At 48.8% G+C, this 15,682-nt stretch overlaps 1 protein-coding gene across 15 annotated transcripts in view; it reads right to left on the bottom strand.

Moving 5' to 3' along the window:
- Positions 1 to 15,682, bottom strand: part of TSPOAP1 (TSPO associated protein 1) — a 75,358-nt gene that overhangs the window by 10,094 nt on the left and 49,582 nt on the right. For 7 of the 15 annotated variants that reach the window (XM_085557644.1, XM_085557651.1, XM_085557646.1 and 4 more), the window contains 12 exons: positions 15,275 to 15,426; positions 13,217 to 13,783; positions 10,849 to 11,148; positions 10,393 to 10,572; positions 6,231 to 7,349; positions 5,496 to 5,622; positions 5,202 to 5,353; positions 4,653 to 4,815; positions 2,345 to 2,416; positions 2,205 to 2,264; positions 1,952 to 1,984; positions 972 to 1,075 (listed from right to left, as the gene is read on the bottom strand). In XM_085557644.1, the coding sequence (XP_085413770.1) occupies positions 972 to 1,075; positions 1,952 to 1,984; positions 2,205 to 2,264; positions 2,345 to 2,416; positions 4,653 to 4,815; positions 5,202 to 5,353; positions 5,496 to 5,622; positions 6,231 to 7,349; positions 10,393 to 10,572; positions 10,849 to 11,148; positions 13,217 to 13,783; positions 15,275 to 15,426 (3,029 nt within the window). Of the gene's footprint in view, positions 1 to 971; positions 1,076 to 1,951; positions 1,988 to 2,204; positions 2,265 to 2,344; positions 2,417 to 4,652; positions 4,816 to 5,201; positions 5,354 to 5,495; positions 5,623 to 6,230; positions 7,350 to 10,392; positions 10,573 to 10,848; positions 11,149 to 13,216; positions 13,784 to 15,274; positions 15,427 to 15,682 lie in introns of those variants that run through there. The other 8 variants (XM_077787460.2, XM_085557648.1, XM_085557652.1 and 5 more) reach the window with 7 other exon arrangements.

The raw sequence follows: 15,682 nt of genomic DNA, 5'->3' as shown, positions 1-15,682 counted from the left end.
AACTCCACCAGCTTGTTTCAGTAATTTGAGCTCTTGTTCACAAAAGTTCAACAAGAGGAAATAACTGCAAAAAGCACAGTCACATCCTTGGTGACAAGTGTTCCATGGCTAGATACATGTTCACATTGTGTCTCTTCCAGATCTCTAGAACACAATCTCTTCCACAATCTCTAGAACACTCTGTCCTCAGCTGTGACTCTCTGGGCAGGAGACACAGCCTGGGAGGCAACCATTCCCTGAACTGTGTCCTCTGTTGGCCAGACATTCCTCTGCGGATGAAGGAAAAGGATGTGAATTCAAACCCCGTGTTTATGTTTGCTCAGAGAGCTAACACAGCTTAGAGGAAGAGAGAACAGAGCATGTGCTCACCTTTTTCTGCAGAAAGGATTCTGCATTGCCACCTTTCTACCTGGAACAGACTTATCCACAAAATTATTGTTTAGATTATATCCACTTCCCTGGAAGTGTCCAAGACCAGACCAGAAGGAGCAACCTGGTCTAGTGAATGTGTCCCTGCTCATGGCAGGGGGTGGGATGAGATGGGCTTTAAGACCTCCTCCAACCCATCCCATTCCATGACTCTGTGGTTCTATATATAGGAATTGCTTGAAAACAAGAACTTTGCAAACTAGTACATTAAACTGGAGCTAAATTGTTTTGCTTGAACAAAGACCTACACAGATACTTAACACAGAAGTCATGCTCAAATTAAGTGTCAAAAGTGCTTTCAAAACCTTAAGCAGGTTTTTCCTTTTCCCAGAGTGCTTCCTAGATCAGTTGCTACCAGTAGGAGCTGCTCCCTCCTGCCCCAGATCTGCTCAGTCCTGTCTGATCACTAAAGGATGCAATGAATACTCACACAGTTTCACTAAGACTCTGGTTGGACCAAAGTGCTGAGTGTCTTGAGAGACAGAGGTAAAAAGAGATAGGAAGAAGAAATCTCTGAAAAGGGGGAAGCAGCTGGTGGTTACCTCCACATCTGTGTTTGGAGAACTCTCTTTTGGGTTGTAGTCAAATGCAGCCACCATCCTGCGAGGAGTGAGCAGGTCTGCTTCAGTATCTTTATGTTTCTGCCCTACAGGAGAAAAATAAAATATTCTTAGATAGAAATACAAGGACAAAACCCAAATAACAGCAACTCCTTCACCGTTCTTGTAGTGGTCTGAGCAAAAAAAATACTGGGGGGGAACTGAGTGGAGAGAGACTTTAAAGGCATTTGGTAAAGCAGTTTTCTGATCTTCTTCATCTCCTCATAAGCACAAAAGTGGGGACATCCCCCCCATCCCCTCATCCTGGTCCTTTGTTTATATGTACAGGAATGTTTTATTTTACATTTCCTATTAACTCACACACATACATATATATACATATATACATACACATACAGAGAACAGCTGTCTCTTTATAGTGTCTTGAAATGACATTTCTCCTCCCACTACACAATGTTCTACTATTAAGCTACAAAATCTATCCTCTGAGGGCCAGGGACCAGCACACAGGGAAGTCTCAATCCACAATCTCCTTCCTACTCAGACCCATTACCTACAGACCTTCCCTGAGCCTACTACAGCCAAGTCTGGTGCTACAGAAAATAAACATTCATGGATTTAAACCATCCTTTGGGTCAGCACTGCATGGGCTGGCAAAGGTAGAGGCAGACTTGGCCTCTCTGGATATCAGCAGAGGGAGCACCCTGTCAGATTGCAAGGACTACAGCATGTGATGAGTGAGGGACTGCCTTGCTCTTCCCACAGCAAAACTGGTGCACTCAGCCTGCAAGCATCCCCTGCTCACCCAAACCATTCTGCATCCACCACTAAATGAAAACAACTAACACCTTTTGTTACAGTGCTTCGAAGCAGCACCACAAGGTGTCACACTGACCCTTGACCATAAAACACATCTGTAATTCCATTGTGCATTACCTGTCCCTCAGTAAAGCACTTCTCACCTGGCTGAGACTTGTACTCCTGTTTGTCCAGCCCTGCTGGGGGAAGAAAATGCCTCATCAGTAAGAGCTCATCTCCAACAGTGACCCCATGACACAACTGATAAACAGTAAAAAGAACCAAGACAGCAAACAACAAAAGCAAACTGTTCATGCAGCTCGAAGTCTACACCAGTAACCAGGACACAGGAACGTAACAAGAAGCAGAGGTTAAGCTCCAAACTATAAAAGACATCACTGTTTTTAAAAACTTAACACCAGCACAGGGATGGGCTCTCTTTCCACTTCCTAGCAGTCGTACAAACATCTGAGGGTCCTGAAAGCAAGTAGTAAAAATTCAATGCAGTCTGTAATTCTATAGCAAAAACCAAAGAGGAAGCAGTGGGTGACACAGACCTTTCTTGGAGCGTCTGGGTTTTGGAGGAGGGACAGTTTGGCGGCGTGGAGGTGGCGAAAATGTGCCATTTCCTTAATAAAAACACCAAAAAAGCAAATAAATAGACAAGAGAAACAGACAGTGAATGGAAAGTGAGAAGCATCCTGAATAGTGAACAGAGGACAGAGGAGATGACATGCCTCCCCTGGGAGGTTGACAACATGATTTCTGTGGGCAAAGCCCTCTGGGCCTCATATGTGGACTCAGATAAGCCGCATCCCAAATAATCCCAAATACACAGAGAAATCCACACTGTACTTACACCGTTCAGGCACTCCACAGCTCAAAGCAGACAGACTTTGCTTCTCCTTAGTTTTCAGAAGCAGCACCACAAGGATAAAATAAAACCTTGTACCATTAACGCCTGAAAAATCCCAGGTCTCTAGCTAAACCTTCTGCACTGAGCAGGGTCAGGACTGGATGAAATCCCAAATGAACCTGCAGAGTGCCCAGACCAACCCCTACAAGGCATTTCCTTAGTTACAAGGCTGTGACAGGGGTTTATGACAGCAGGAAGACAGCAGAGGTACAGCCAGCCCAACTGCCTAGGAATCAAAGAATCACTACCGTTAGAAAAACACCATCAGGTCCAAACTGCACCCTCTGCCTCCTCCTGTCAGGAGCTGTGCAGAGCCACAAGGTCCACCCTGAGCCTCCTTTTCTCCTGGCTGAGCCCCTTCCCAGCTCCCTCAGCTGCTCCTGGGAGCTCTCTGCTCCCTTCCCTGGACATGCTCCAGCCCCTCAGTGTCCTTACCAAGAGGGGCCCAAAACTGCCCCAAGGATCTGAGGTGTGTCCCTATCAGTGTCAAACCCTCCCTGCACACACACCTTACTGACTACCACCACCTTCCTCAAAACTTTCAAACCCATCATGTTTAAAGAAGTCTCAGAGCTATTAAAATCCTTTACTCTTCCAAGACTGTGCAGTGGGGCAGGGCAGAGTATCCCTTGTGTATTCACTGAGGGACACAGGCCACCAACAGGCATCCTGCCATCTCTGGCACACACACGAGAGAAAGACTATGGATGTGAAAAACACCTTACTCAAATATCCTCTCCTCAGACATGGGAGAGGCCAAATATGTTTGTCCTTTACAAACATATTCAAGAAATCACACAGTGACAGCATCAGACTCCTTCAGTCCCTGTGTTCCTCAGGATCAACTTTCCAGGGAACAACATTTAGGAGCTGGGCAGTGTCAGTCCTTCAGAATCATAGAACAGTTTGGGTGAGAAGGGACCTTAAAGGTCTGTTAGAGCTGGATACTGGGTCTCCCTCCAAAGAAATAGGAACAAATTGCATTGCTCTTTTTTTTTTTTTTTTTTTTCCTTGAGTTTTCTTATTTTAAGTTGATTTGCGCTTTATTCCCAGCTCAGGCAATGTCAGGCCTTACCTTTGCCACAACCAACACTTGTGCTATTTTTCACTGTTGAACTGGCAAGGAAACAGGGACTGGCCAAACCAGGAATATCCTGGTGTTTTAACAAGTGGAGCAGACCCAACAGTTGGCACTGGCAGTAGATGGTGCACAGAGGAGTGCAGGATGAGAGGTGGGAGGCCTGAGGGACAGGCAAAGGGAGACCAGTATTCACAGCAGGGGCAGCTCACAGCCACTGAGCCTGACCCAGCCTGAGCTGCTCCCTCTCCTGTCTGAGTACATGAGTGGGAAGGAACAGGAAAGCCTCTGCAATGCACAAAGGGAGTAAGTAAGGAGGAACCCAACTACCAGGTCTGCTCCTTGTACACTCCTGTCTGCTGACCTTGTTGTCTCACACTTTTCCTCCCCCTTCCACACCTCCATTCCCAAGTCACAGATTCCCTCACCCAAGAGCAGGGTCATCCCAAGAGTTCAGTCACAGGCTTTCAAAACAAAGGAGGGAACAGAGTGAAAACTCTGGTTCACATACTTCAGCTGCTCATCAAACACTTCTGTTTCCCTGCCCCTAGCAAGGTTCAGCCTCACTTTGTGCTGAATTCACACACCTCGGGCCCAGGAGCAGTGGCAGCAGCTGCAAATGCTGCAGTGGAGTCAGGGATGAACTGAGAGCTTGAAACACCCACATCCAGCCAGATCCCCCTGCTGTGGAGCAGCCACCAAACCCGGCTGCAGATCCAGGGACAGCCCTCCAGATGGGTTTGGTGGCTGCACTGGCCACACATGATAACAGAACTGAGCTTCCAACATTCCAGCACAAAGCCACAGGAGCATGGCACACACACACACACACACACACACACACACACACACACACACACACAGTCAGTACCTGGGCTCTCTGTGTCTGCAGGCAGGAACCCCTGCTTTAAGAGCTGCTGCTTGAGCTCATTACTCTCCACAGGGACTTCTGACACCATGTTGCATGGAATGTATCCCTCCCTTCCAGCACATTCCCCCCTGTAAAAACCATCAGCATCCTTGTCTCCACAAACCTGCAAAGGGAAATAGAGTTGAAAGGGACCCACAAGGATCATCCATCCAGTCCAGCCCATCCCTGCACAGACACCCAACAATCCTACCCTGTGCATTCCTGGGAGCAGTGTCCAAAGGCTCTTGGCGTTCTGGCACCCTCGGGGCCCTGCCCATTTCCTGGGGAGCCTGGGCAGCACCCAGCACCCTCTTGGGGAAGAACCTTTCCCTGATAGCCAACCTAACCCTCCCTGACACAGCTCCAGCCATTCCATAAGGTCACCCGCCAGAAGAGATGAGCATCTGCCCCTCTACTTCCCTCTGAGGAAGCTGCAGACCTCCTAAGGTTTATGCTCCCCTGGAACACCAGACAGAGCCATAGAGTAGCAGATGTTCACTAAGTTCTTACTTTCAGGATCTGCCCCTCCTTAAACGGGAGCTCCTCTTCTGCTGCATCAGGGTTAGGGGACATGGAGACAGGATCGTAATCAAAGAGAGCCACAAAGATCCGAATGCCATCATCTTTGCCAGAGCTCTCGGGAGCAGTGCTGCTTGGAAGGCCTGTGCACAGGGGGAACATAGAGAGAATGTCAGCCCTGCCCCAGCACTGCATGGCCCAGGCACTGCCTAGCAGCCTCTCCCCAGCTACTCCCAGGAGCTTCTATCTCTCCTGCTGCCCACCTCTCTCCCCATTCCTGCTCACCTGGACTCGAGAGCAAAGGTTTCTGCATTTGCCTTCTTCTTATGCTCCTGCTCCGTCTCCTGCTAGGAGCCTGCCAGGCAGCTGTGCCGGGTGGCTCCGGGCCCCTGGAATCTTTGTGACTGGATGCCTGCAATATGAACCACCAGAGAATTAGTAGCAGCCTCTGCCTTCCAACTCCCTGCACAGCGCTGAGCCCAAAAGCACTCCACAAAGAGCAGTGCATCCAAATGCAACATTCCTCTTCAGGGACAGTCTACAGCTGTAAAGACCAAGGGAGTTGGAAAAGAGAACTGAGGACAGGCAGGCACTCTGCCAGGCACCAGTGACGATCCCCTTGGTGCGGGTGAAGATGCAGGAAAGGGCATTTCGACGGGAGGCAATGACATTACAGTCAGCATCTACACAAAGCTTTCACCAATCAGCTTACTGCACCAGGGATTTTCGCTTGGGTCCCACAGCCTCCTGCCGTGGGGAGGAAGACCCAGTGTGAAAAGGAATACTGCATCGGTGACACTCAGTCAGGGAGCAGGAAAAGCAGAAGCAGCTACTACAAGAAAAGCCATGGAGCAGCACAGAACTACAGAATCTCTTAGACAGTCTTCCAGACAATCCTAGAGGAGGGTTCTTTCTCTGGACAACACTGAACAAAGCAAGATACAGGCAGGCCAGGGAAGCAGAGGGAAGCCAGCACCACTGCAAGCTGCTTCAAAGTCAGAATAGGAAAAGTCACCCAACCCTTTTGTGCAAGGAGGTGCTACGTATCCCCTTCGAAGAATGTTCAAGCCTCCTTCTCCAGCCAGGTGACTTACAGTCCAGCTCCCAGCCCTGCTCCTCAGAACTGCTCTCACACCTCGAGGCTTCCTTCTCCCGGCAGAAGAACCGTAGGTGCCGGCTCGGAGACCCGACCCACTCCATACCCTGCTCTTCCATCACCTCCAGCCTGGTCAGGTCCCTTCTGCCACCCAGGTGGGCAATCTCAGACCGACTGGAGCAATCACTCCAGTCCCCCTGGCAGCTCTGGGACCTCTCTGGCCACAGCCTGCTCTCCAGGGAGGATGCACAGGTTGAATCCTGATCATCTTCAGAGTCATATTCGATGTCTATTTCCAGGCTCCTGGGGCTGGGGCAGTGCGTTGCTATCACAGCTGGTTCTGCCCCCCCTGATCCCACTGCTCTTGGGGCTTTTTTCCGTAAGGTGCCTTGTTTGGCCCGGCTGTACAAATCCAACCCCTCCTTCCCACCAGCACTGCTGACAACATTCAGCTCCTCCCTGAGACTGGGAGCTCTGTATAACCCGCTCCCCATCTGGCTGCAGTTGCCCAGTAGACGACTGCAGTGCTCAGTTAGATCACTCTGTCTCTTCCTACTTATCTCAGGCCGACTCCGGATCTTCTCTTGATAATTATTCCCCTTCTTCTTGCTCCAAGAGGGACTTGTCCCACTCCCAGACTTTGGATCATTATCCTGATAGCCCCAGTTCCAGTGTGCCTTCTTTTGATTGCAAGACAGCTGGCCAAAGGAAGGATTTGCATGGTCAGCCTGCACTCTGCTCTCCTTAGCACCGTGCCCCCCCTGCGGAGTCTGAGCAGAGACACCTATGGAGGTGTTATTCCCATCTTCCTTTTGAAATGGGTCCTTGTTGTTGGGTGGTTTCTCTGTCCTTCCTGAATGGTAGGCTTGTGTTTCCAAGGAGTCTTGAAGGTCTGTCTTTTCTTCTGTAACATCCTCATCTTCATCTTCATCCTCAGTCACTTCAGGGATGCTGAACAACTTCTTGCTGTGGTTCTTCTGAAGCGGGAGCTCTAGGATCCTCTCCAGAATCTCCTCATCGCTGTCAGTATCACAAAGATCCATCTGTACCCAGACCCCGAGAAAAGCCACAGCCAGGACAAGCAAAGGAAAAAAGAGAGGAAATAAACATTAAAACAAGAGGCAAACTGACACTGATTCCCTCCCAGCAGAGCAGGATGGAGCTGTGGCTGCAGCAAAGCAAGGGGAAGGGGCAAAGGGAACAATGGATCTTCTGGCAAAAGCAATCAGATGAACCAGCAATGCGGCAGGAAGTGAGGAAGGCAAATGCATGGAAGAGCTCCCTCCCAGCCCCTCCTGTACCTGCAGCACCTCTCATCCTACCACAGGAATGATTGCCCTCAGCTTGGCACCCTTGGGGTGGGACAGGGCAGGAGAGGCACCACCACTCCACAGCAGAGCTGAGTGGGCTCTTCTGTCCACAGGGATCACCCACAGAGCCATGGGTCCTCTCTCTGGAGCACAGGGAATGGCACTGTGCTGTAGGACATCCCTTAGAGATGTCAGGTGCCTGGGCCCTTCCCATCGCCTAGCAAAGTGCAGCCCTACTGCAAGGTCCTGTCTGCACATCCAGGAGCAGAGTTCCCAGAGAAACAAAGGAAAACCCTTTACCTCAAAGGGCCACACAGACATGAGTTTCACTTGCAGATGGGTGAGAGCCTACCAGGTTACAGAAAATTTTGCGGACAACACTGCTGAATTTTAAAATTTGTTGTGGACCAACTGTATAATTTACAGGTTTATTTCTTATCACATTAACAGTGACATAAAAGGCAACATCCCCAGGTGCACAGTGTCATTTAGGTAGGAAGATACCTCTAGAGGTCTCTTGTTCAATGTCCCTGACAAATTATATTATTAATGTGTTCTGACAGCACCTACAAATAGCTTACAAAGCATGTGTCGCTACTGATGTTTTAAGCTACAGCCATGAGCAGAGATAATTAAAAACTGAACCAGAGTGGGGGAGAAACAAAGGCAGTTACAAACTGCCTACTGATAGTTCCAACCTCTATAGCTTTTTCCAAACAAAACTTGGTCTTGAATTATGTTTAGAATTGGTTGAAGGGGCCTCCAGAAGTCTCCAGTTCAGTCTCCTAAGTACAGCCAACAATAAATCCATGTCTTTGCTTAGATGAGGTTTGAAAAAAGAATGGACATCCTGAACCCTCTGGGGACCAGTCCCAAGGCTGCACTGCCCTCTTGAGTAAGAGGCTTGAACGCATCTCCAAAATGAATATCCCAAACATATTCAAGAAATAGCTCATGATTTCTGCCTCTTTTAATGTATCATCTCTCAGAAACAAGTTGACTTTGGCTCTCAGCTCTCATCCTTTTAACTATCACACAAATAGGCAGTTACAAAAACTCCCACTCAACTCCTCTAGAACAAAAGCCCCTCAATTTTCTCAAACTCTCCTTACAGAACACATGCTCAAGGCTCCTGCCTTGTTAGCACCCATTAGGAATATGGAGAATTCATAATACAAAAAAAAAAAGTTCAGTAAGACTTCTTTAAGCTGTTTGCAAAGTTGTGGCTTCTGCTTTTGAGTTTTAATATAATAAATGGTTTCAGCGATTAAACAACTTGTTTGAGGATAAATATTTTAAAAGCACCACCCCTCTGTGTTTTCACCCTCTGGATCCTGAAAAAGTTGGCTGAGGAATCTTGAGGTAACAGAAAATTCAATTAAATATGCAGAATCCTAGAAAACAGCCCTATTCCAGTCACATCCCCTTCAATCCATATGGCAGTAATGAGAGGTCTATGCCCTAAAGCTTCCTGCCCCTCACATCCTCTCCCAAATCAGCATCTTGTCACCCTCACTCTGTTACTGCCAGCACAGAAAACAATCACTTTTATCCAGTCAAGAAGCACCACTTTGTTCAGCTCAAAAGGACCTGAGTAGGGTTTTCATGTTTGTTTTCAGGAAAAAAACCCAACCAAATAAAAACATTAAGGCAAAAAAAAAAAAAAAAAAAACCAAAAACAAAACCAATCAAAGAAGAGTGTTCTTGATTGCTCTTATTTTATTCTTTTGCTTTCCAGGAAACTTTTTTCTTCCATTTTTTCCCAGTCCAATCCCAACAACTGGAAGCCCTTCCAAAACCTTCAGAGGCAGCCCCAGTCCCTCCAGCCACCAGGCTCTCCTGGGGCTCCTGATGTGCTGCACTGCAGGTCCAATCCCTCACCTGGCAAGCAGAAGATCTTTCAGAAGGAGAAAAGGAAACTTACTGCAGAGTCACTACATTGCTACCATTTCATGCTTACCAGCCCCATCCCTGCAGACCAGCAGTCACACAGGGCACCATCAACTACAGATGTTCTTTGGTCATGTGAAAAATCAAAGAGAGGGTGAAAAGCTTTCTTGCCATCCAGGCATATCACACTTCCTGCAAAGACTTTTAATTTTCCAGTCTCTCACCCTCAGTGCTTTCCCTCATGGACATTCATCCCAACTGCTGTAATCTGTATGGTTACACACCAGTTCCAGGCCATGCAGTTGGAATCACATTCCCACAGGTCCATTCAGACCAGATTTAACTCTTTGAGCATGAATTAAGCTGGTCATTTACAGCTCAGCTCAGGCAGGATTTCATCCCTTGTAGCATTTGAACTATAAAGCCACAACTCTGCTCCTACATGCCATCCCTGGAACCAGAAAGCATCAAGGCCTGAGCCAAATAATCATAGAATCAGGGAATATTCTGAGCTGGAAGGGAACTACAAGGATTGAGGCCAACTCCTGGCCCTGCATAGGACACCCCAACAATTGCATCCTGTGCCTGACAGCGTTGACTGTTCCCTGTTTACTGCCTGTGTTAAGAATTCAATCACCCCCAACTGATTTTAAACACCACATCACACCGTGTGTTTTTCCAACTAATTAAACCCATTTATTACAAACAAATACCTTTCCCCCTCTCCCAAAGAACTTGTGTTTTTACTACCTTGAGCCAAAACTGGAAGTAAAAGCAGAGCAGCAGAACCTCGGGAAAGGCTCAGCCCAGCCCCTTCCTCGTGTGAGCTGATGGCATGGGATGGCTGCACCGGCGCTCCCCACAAGCAGCACTCAGAACAAGTTACCTTTTCCCCATTCTCCTGGGAACATGGCTCTCTCTGGTCCCATTTCTTCTCTTCCAGAGCTTCTGAAGACAGCTCATCTTCTTCCTCCTCTTCCAAAATATCTGAAAGGTCAGAACTCCGGTTGTGCTCAGTGAAAAGGGTCAACTGTCGGCGGCCCACTTCCAACAGTTTTTCTTCTTGCTGTTGAAAAGCAAAACACATTTTCTCAGTTCTCCCAGACTCTATTTCAGCAACAAAGGAGCATTTTTCCTTTCTCTGAGCACACACACAGCTCAGGTGTGGTAGGAAAGAAATGGGCAGCACCCAAGGGAGTGACTGGCACATACAGACACACACAACCATCAGCCTCACTTCACAGCTTGCAGAACAGCACTGTCTAAGGCTGGAAAACTCAGGAGGTCAAGTACAGTTCACATCTCTCCATGGATACACTCATTTAGCCAAGGTTAAACAAACCTCTCTTTTCACTCTGGACATTTCTTTCATCACCTCCTTGCCAGGAGACAATCTCAGGAAGTCCTGGCAGCTGCTCCCACTAGTGTTTCCATCTTGGAAGGTGTCCTGTGTCCCCCGAGCCTGGCTGGGGGAGGACAGAGGCTCTGGGCTCAGGTGCTTCTCTGCCTCTTTCTCCATGGCAGTACTGGGACCTTTGGGTGCCTCCTCCACAGAGCACATGTGGCAGGTTTGTGTTTGGAGCTTCACCCTGCTGTCCATTGGGCTTCCCAGCTCCAGTGCTTTGGTTCGTGGTTGCTCCATCTGGGAAACAAACCAACAGTGAAATCAAGGGAAGGTGTCTCAGACTACTTATGCACCAAAATGGAGTATTATCACCCCAAACACTTTCACCCTCTGATGTGTTCTTTGCTGTAGGCATATGAGTATTTTGGCAGACAACTTGCAGCTGGGAATGTTGGCCAGCTCTGGAACAAACCCCTCCATGTCCTCAGGTCCCAGGAGACACATGGTAACCCCAGTGCTGCAGCTCAGCAAAGGCCCGCATGGGTATGGACAGGAACAAGTTTCAGGGCTGCAAGAAGAGTCCAAGCTATACAACAAGGTCACTTCCCACTGTCATCTGCCAGAGGAATGGCCTAGACATCACCCAGCACGTTGGGCTGAGCTGGAGATAAGGACATCACTCCAGGATTTCCTGGGGTGTGAAGAAAGGGATAATTAATGAAGAATAATAAACAAAGAGTGCAACAAGCTCCTGATTAGATCACCTAGTGAGAATTAAAAGAAAATCTTCATCTGTATTCCAACCAGTCCAAGAAAACCTCTGGGAGATGGAGGAATGGAGCTCCAGAAACAAGAAGGGTAAGGCAGGTGGGCCTTCATCAACCACCCCTTTCTCTTACTCTAACCAAGGGAACCTCCCTGCATTTTGCAATGGAGCAAAACCTTGTCCTTATGTATCAGGCACACTTTGAAAACACTGAAGGATCAGACCCCAGGGACACTGAGACATTGCAGTGTCAAGCTTCTCAGTGTCCCCTGGACAAAAGCCAGGCAGGTCCTGATCTCATGTCTAATCTCACAGCTCAGATTTCCTGCCCTGATTCCCTTTGCTCACAGCTAAGTGAAGAGACACACCTTAAGTGGGAAGGATGATTTGCATCCTGGGAGCACTTGTTTCACTGCTCTCTACAAAGGAGGCAAAGCACCACGGCAAGTGCAGCCATCACCAGACACCTGAATGTCCGGAGGCAACAATGCTGGAAACAGGTGAAGTGTGGTAAAAGGCTCACAGAAAAACAATGAAATCTGGTCTGGAATGGAATCCATCAGTTGAGACATCATTCTTACAGAAACCTCCTGGTACACCACAAACATCTGAAGCTGGGACAAATCCACCATGACACTCCTCCCTGGAAGTGTTCAAGCCCAGGTTGGATGAGGCGTGGAGGGGCCATGATTCTATGAAAGATTCTATGAAATGTGGGTAAATTAATCCAGCAGCTGACCCAAGGTATCGTGAATTACAAATGACCAGGCACTGATCACTGAAATTTTGGACTCAGCATCTCAGTTCTTCTGGGTATTGAGCTGGCCTTTGGGCTTGGGCCCACCATGCTGCTATTGCTTCAGCAATTCTCAGAAGTCCCAGCCCAACTCTGACCATTCACAAGGTCATACTGCCATGATTAATAAAGTTGTGCTGAATTTAACAGTTTGAAGCACTCCTATGAGCTCTGATGTCAAAAGTCAGAATGGGAAATAGATCCTTTTCCCTTATGTAATACATCCCACAAAGGAGGGCCCATTTCCCCATCATCACAGAACAATCATTAAGCATCATTATAAGGCTCTCAGACACCCTCACTACTGTCCTAAAAGAACTCTGAAAGTACTCACCCACCCTACTGAGAATATCACTGGGAATTTCACTCACCCACTGGGAACTCTAAATAGCCAGTGTCAGAACAGTTTGCCAGTTTGCCTTGCTCTGCCATCCACTGAGGTGCTCTACCACTGCCTTATACAAACCCACCAGACTGGAGAAGGTCCCTTCAAGTCAGAGAGCACAGAAATGCCAGGATGCCAGACTAACATGGAACATCCTTTTAACCTTTTAACTCTGCAAATTCTTCCTTTCCTCACTCTGTTCCTCATCTGCTAGCAAACAGAATCAAGAGGTGAGCTGCATCTTCCATGTACACAACAGTAGCCAAAACTCCCTGACAGTTTGCCACTGCTGGATGATGGCCCAGAGGCAACACTGTGTCACAGAAAGGTGCTCAGTGGCATCTTGTCCCACTCCCCAGAAAGGATCCATTGCCCTTCCCTGCACACCTGGCACTGGGCAGGAGATGTAAGCACTTACCTGCACCTCTGTCCCTTCACCCGGCTGCTGCACTGCCTCTTTCTGGGAAGGCCCAGGCTCCATGCCCTGCCCTGGCAGCACTGTGCCAGCCTGCTGGGGAGGCACACTCAGGCATTTCTTGTCTCCTTCAGCATCCGATCCCTGTGGGGAAGTGCCTGGAGCCTGCACCAAGGAAGCACTAGGGGAGGGAAGGTGTGGTGGGGAAGAGGCTTTTTCTGTCAGAGGCCGTGCTGAGCCAACAGGGCTGGAGGAGGGATCAGTCAATTTGGCATCTGAGCTCTCAGCAGGAGTTTTCTGTTGGAGTGGGAGCATGTGTTGTGGGCTGTAGGTAGGCAGTGAAGCCCTGGGGCCCCCTCGGGGCAGTCTGGAGGGGACAGTGGTGCACACAGGAGAAGCGCAGTGGGAGGATTGCAGCAGGACTGAGGAAATCTGGGCTGGAACTGAATCCACGGACTCCCCGTACTGAGACATTGTCCTCACAGAAACCTCACGGCACACCTGGAACATCTGAAGCTGGGACAAGTCCACCAGAACACTCCCAGCTGTTGGAGAAGTAACTTCTATCACCTGTAAGCAGAACAGGAAGGAATTATTTATTGTGCACAGCTCAGCTCCTCAATTCCTAACCCAAAGTTCAGACAGAACCCAATTCTCTGGAGAGCAGCTGTGCAGAATTTCCACCCTTCTGCACACTATCTAGGAAGAATGAACATTAAAGAGAAATTTGAGAAATGGAACAGTCTGAAAAGTATGACTATATTCACTCCTACTCCAGATTTTAACTCTCCTTGACTAAATCTTAAACTAAGGCTCTCTAATTTAACTCTCCTTTAACTAAGCCTTAAAGAGCTTTTCCCTTTTTTAGGCCACTCTTTTGACTAACTTCCCAGACTCCTTCTTTTTTTCACCTGTGAAGAGGACAAAGTATTTCCACAACAAAAGAGCGATTATCCAAAACAGCATCATTCTGTTTTGCATTGTGCTCCCCAAACAACATCATGTGTGCACAAGAACACGGGACATTTTCAATACAGAACATCCTTGGATCTTCGTATCAATAACAGCACTGAACCCTGGGGTGTTTGTATGTTAAAACCACAGAATGGTTTAGGTTGAAAGGGACCTTAAAAACCATCTCACTCCAGACCCTGCCATGGGCAGGGACACCTTCCACTTGGAGCACCCCAGGTTGCTCCAAGCCCTGTCCAACCTGACCTTTGGACACTGCCAGGGCTGGGGCAGCCAAAGCTTCGCTGAACAATATGTGCCTGGGCTCATTACCCCCACAGGGAACAAACAATTCCTTCAACTAACCGGGCCCTCTGGCAGTGGGAAGCCATTCCCTGTGTCCTGTCCCTCCATCCCTTGTCCCCAGACCCTCTCCAGCAGCCCCTTTAGGCTCTGGAATGAGGCCCTGGAAGGCTCTGAGATCCCCATGGAGCCTTCTCTTCTCCAGGTGAACACCCTCAGCTCTCTCAGCCTGGCTCCAGAAGAGAAGGGCTCCAGCCCTTGAAGCATCTCCATGGTCTCCTCTGGACTCACTCCAGCAGCTCCACAGCCCTCTGATGTTGGGGGCTCCAGAGCTGGAGACAGCTCTTCAGGTGGGAGTCTCACCTAAGCTTGGCAGAGGGGCAGATTCTCCCCCACCCTTCTGCCCACGCTGTGGGGATGCCAACTTTATGCTGGCTCACTACACCTCACTCCTCACATTTGAGAGAAAGCCCCAGGTTGTGGCTGTGTACTTGTCCTTGTGCTCTGTCCACACCCTGGGGACTAAGTGCTTGCTAAAGGATCAGGCCAGTGCCTCGGCTGAGCAGAGGAGGCTGTTTCGCTGCTGGAGGGTCCTGCTCCAGGAGCAACTCCAAAATCTAGACAGATGTCTTTTGTAGTGTGCATCACACAGCCCAGGCAATGTCCCTTCTCTGATGTCACTCCTTTCCAGGCAAGGGACTATCACTGCTTCCTCAGGACACCTTCCTGGATCTAGCTTTCCATGTCTTAAGGTGTGGTACTTGGTGCTCCCTCTGCAGCAGCCCCAGCCCCCTGCACAGCCAGTACCTTCTGTCCATCCGCGTACACGGCATATCCAGTGACCCGCACCCCGTTGGAAGATCCCTCAGCATCAATGGTGACAGGTAACCAGCTGATAACCAGGATACCTGGAGAGGGACCAGCTTCTACCTGGACATCCAAAGGAGCATCAGGCGTGCCTGTGAGAGAAGAAACACAATTTCCTCTTGCTTATCTGGTTACAGCATAAAGCTCAACCTTAGTTAGAACCAAAGAGCAAACTCCTAACCAGACTTGCCCCTGCAGAACTGAACTACAACAGCCAGGCCAGTACTGGGAAATGTCAAACAGAACCAGAGAAAATAAGGTGCTCTTGTTCTGTGAAAGCTTTAATGCACAGAAAACAGAACTTTGCAAAAGTAGCTGAGGCGAAGATGCAGCAACCCTTGGAGCAAA

This window comes from Lonchura striata, chromosome 19 (genome assembly GCF_050655825.1).
Source record: "Lonchura striata isolate lonStrDom1 chromosome 19, ASM5065582v1, whole genome shotgun sequence".
Classification (NCBI taxonomy): Eukaryota; Metazoa; Chordata; class Aves; order Passeriformes; family Estrildidae; genus Lonchura; species Lonchura striata.
Note: the sequence above shows the minus strand (reverse complement) of the source record. Positions and strands in the feature narration are given on the sequence as shown.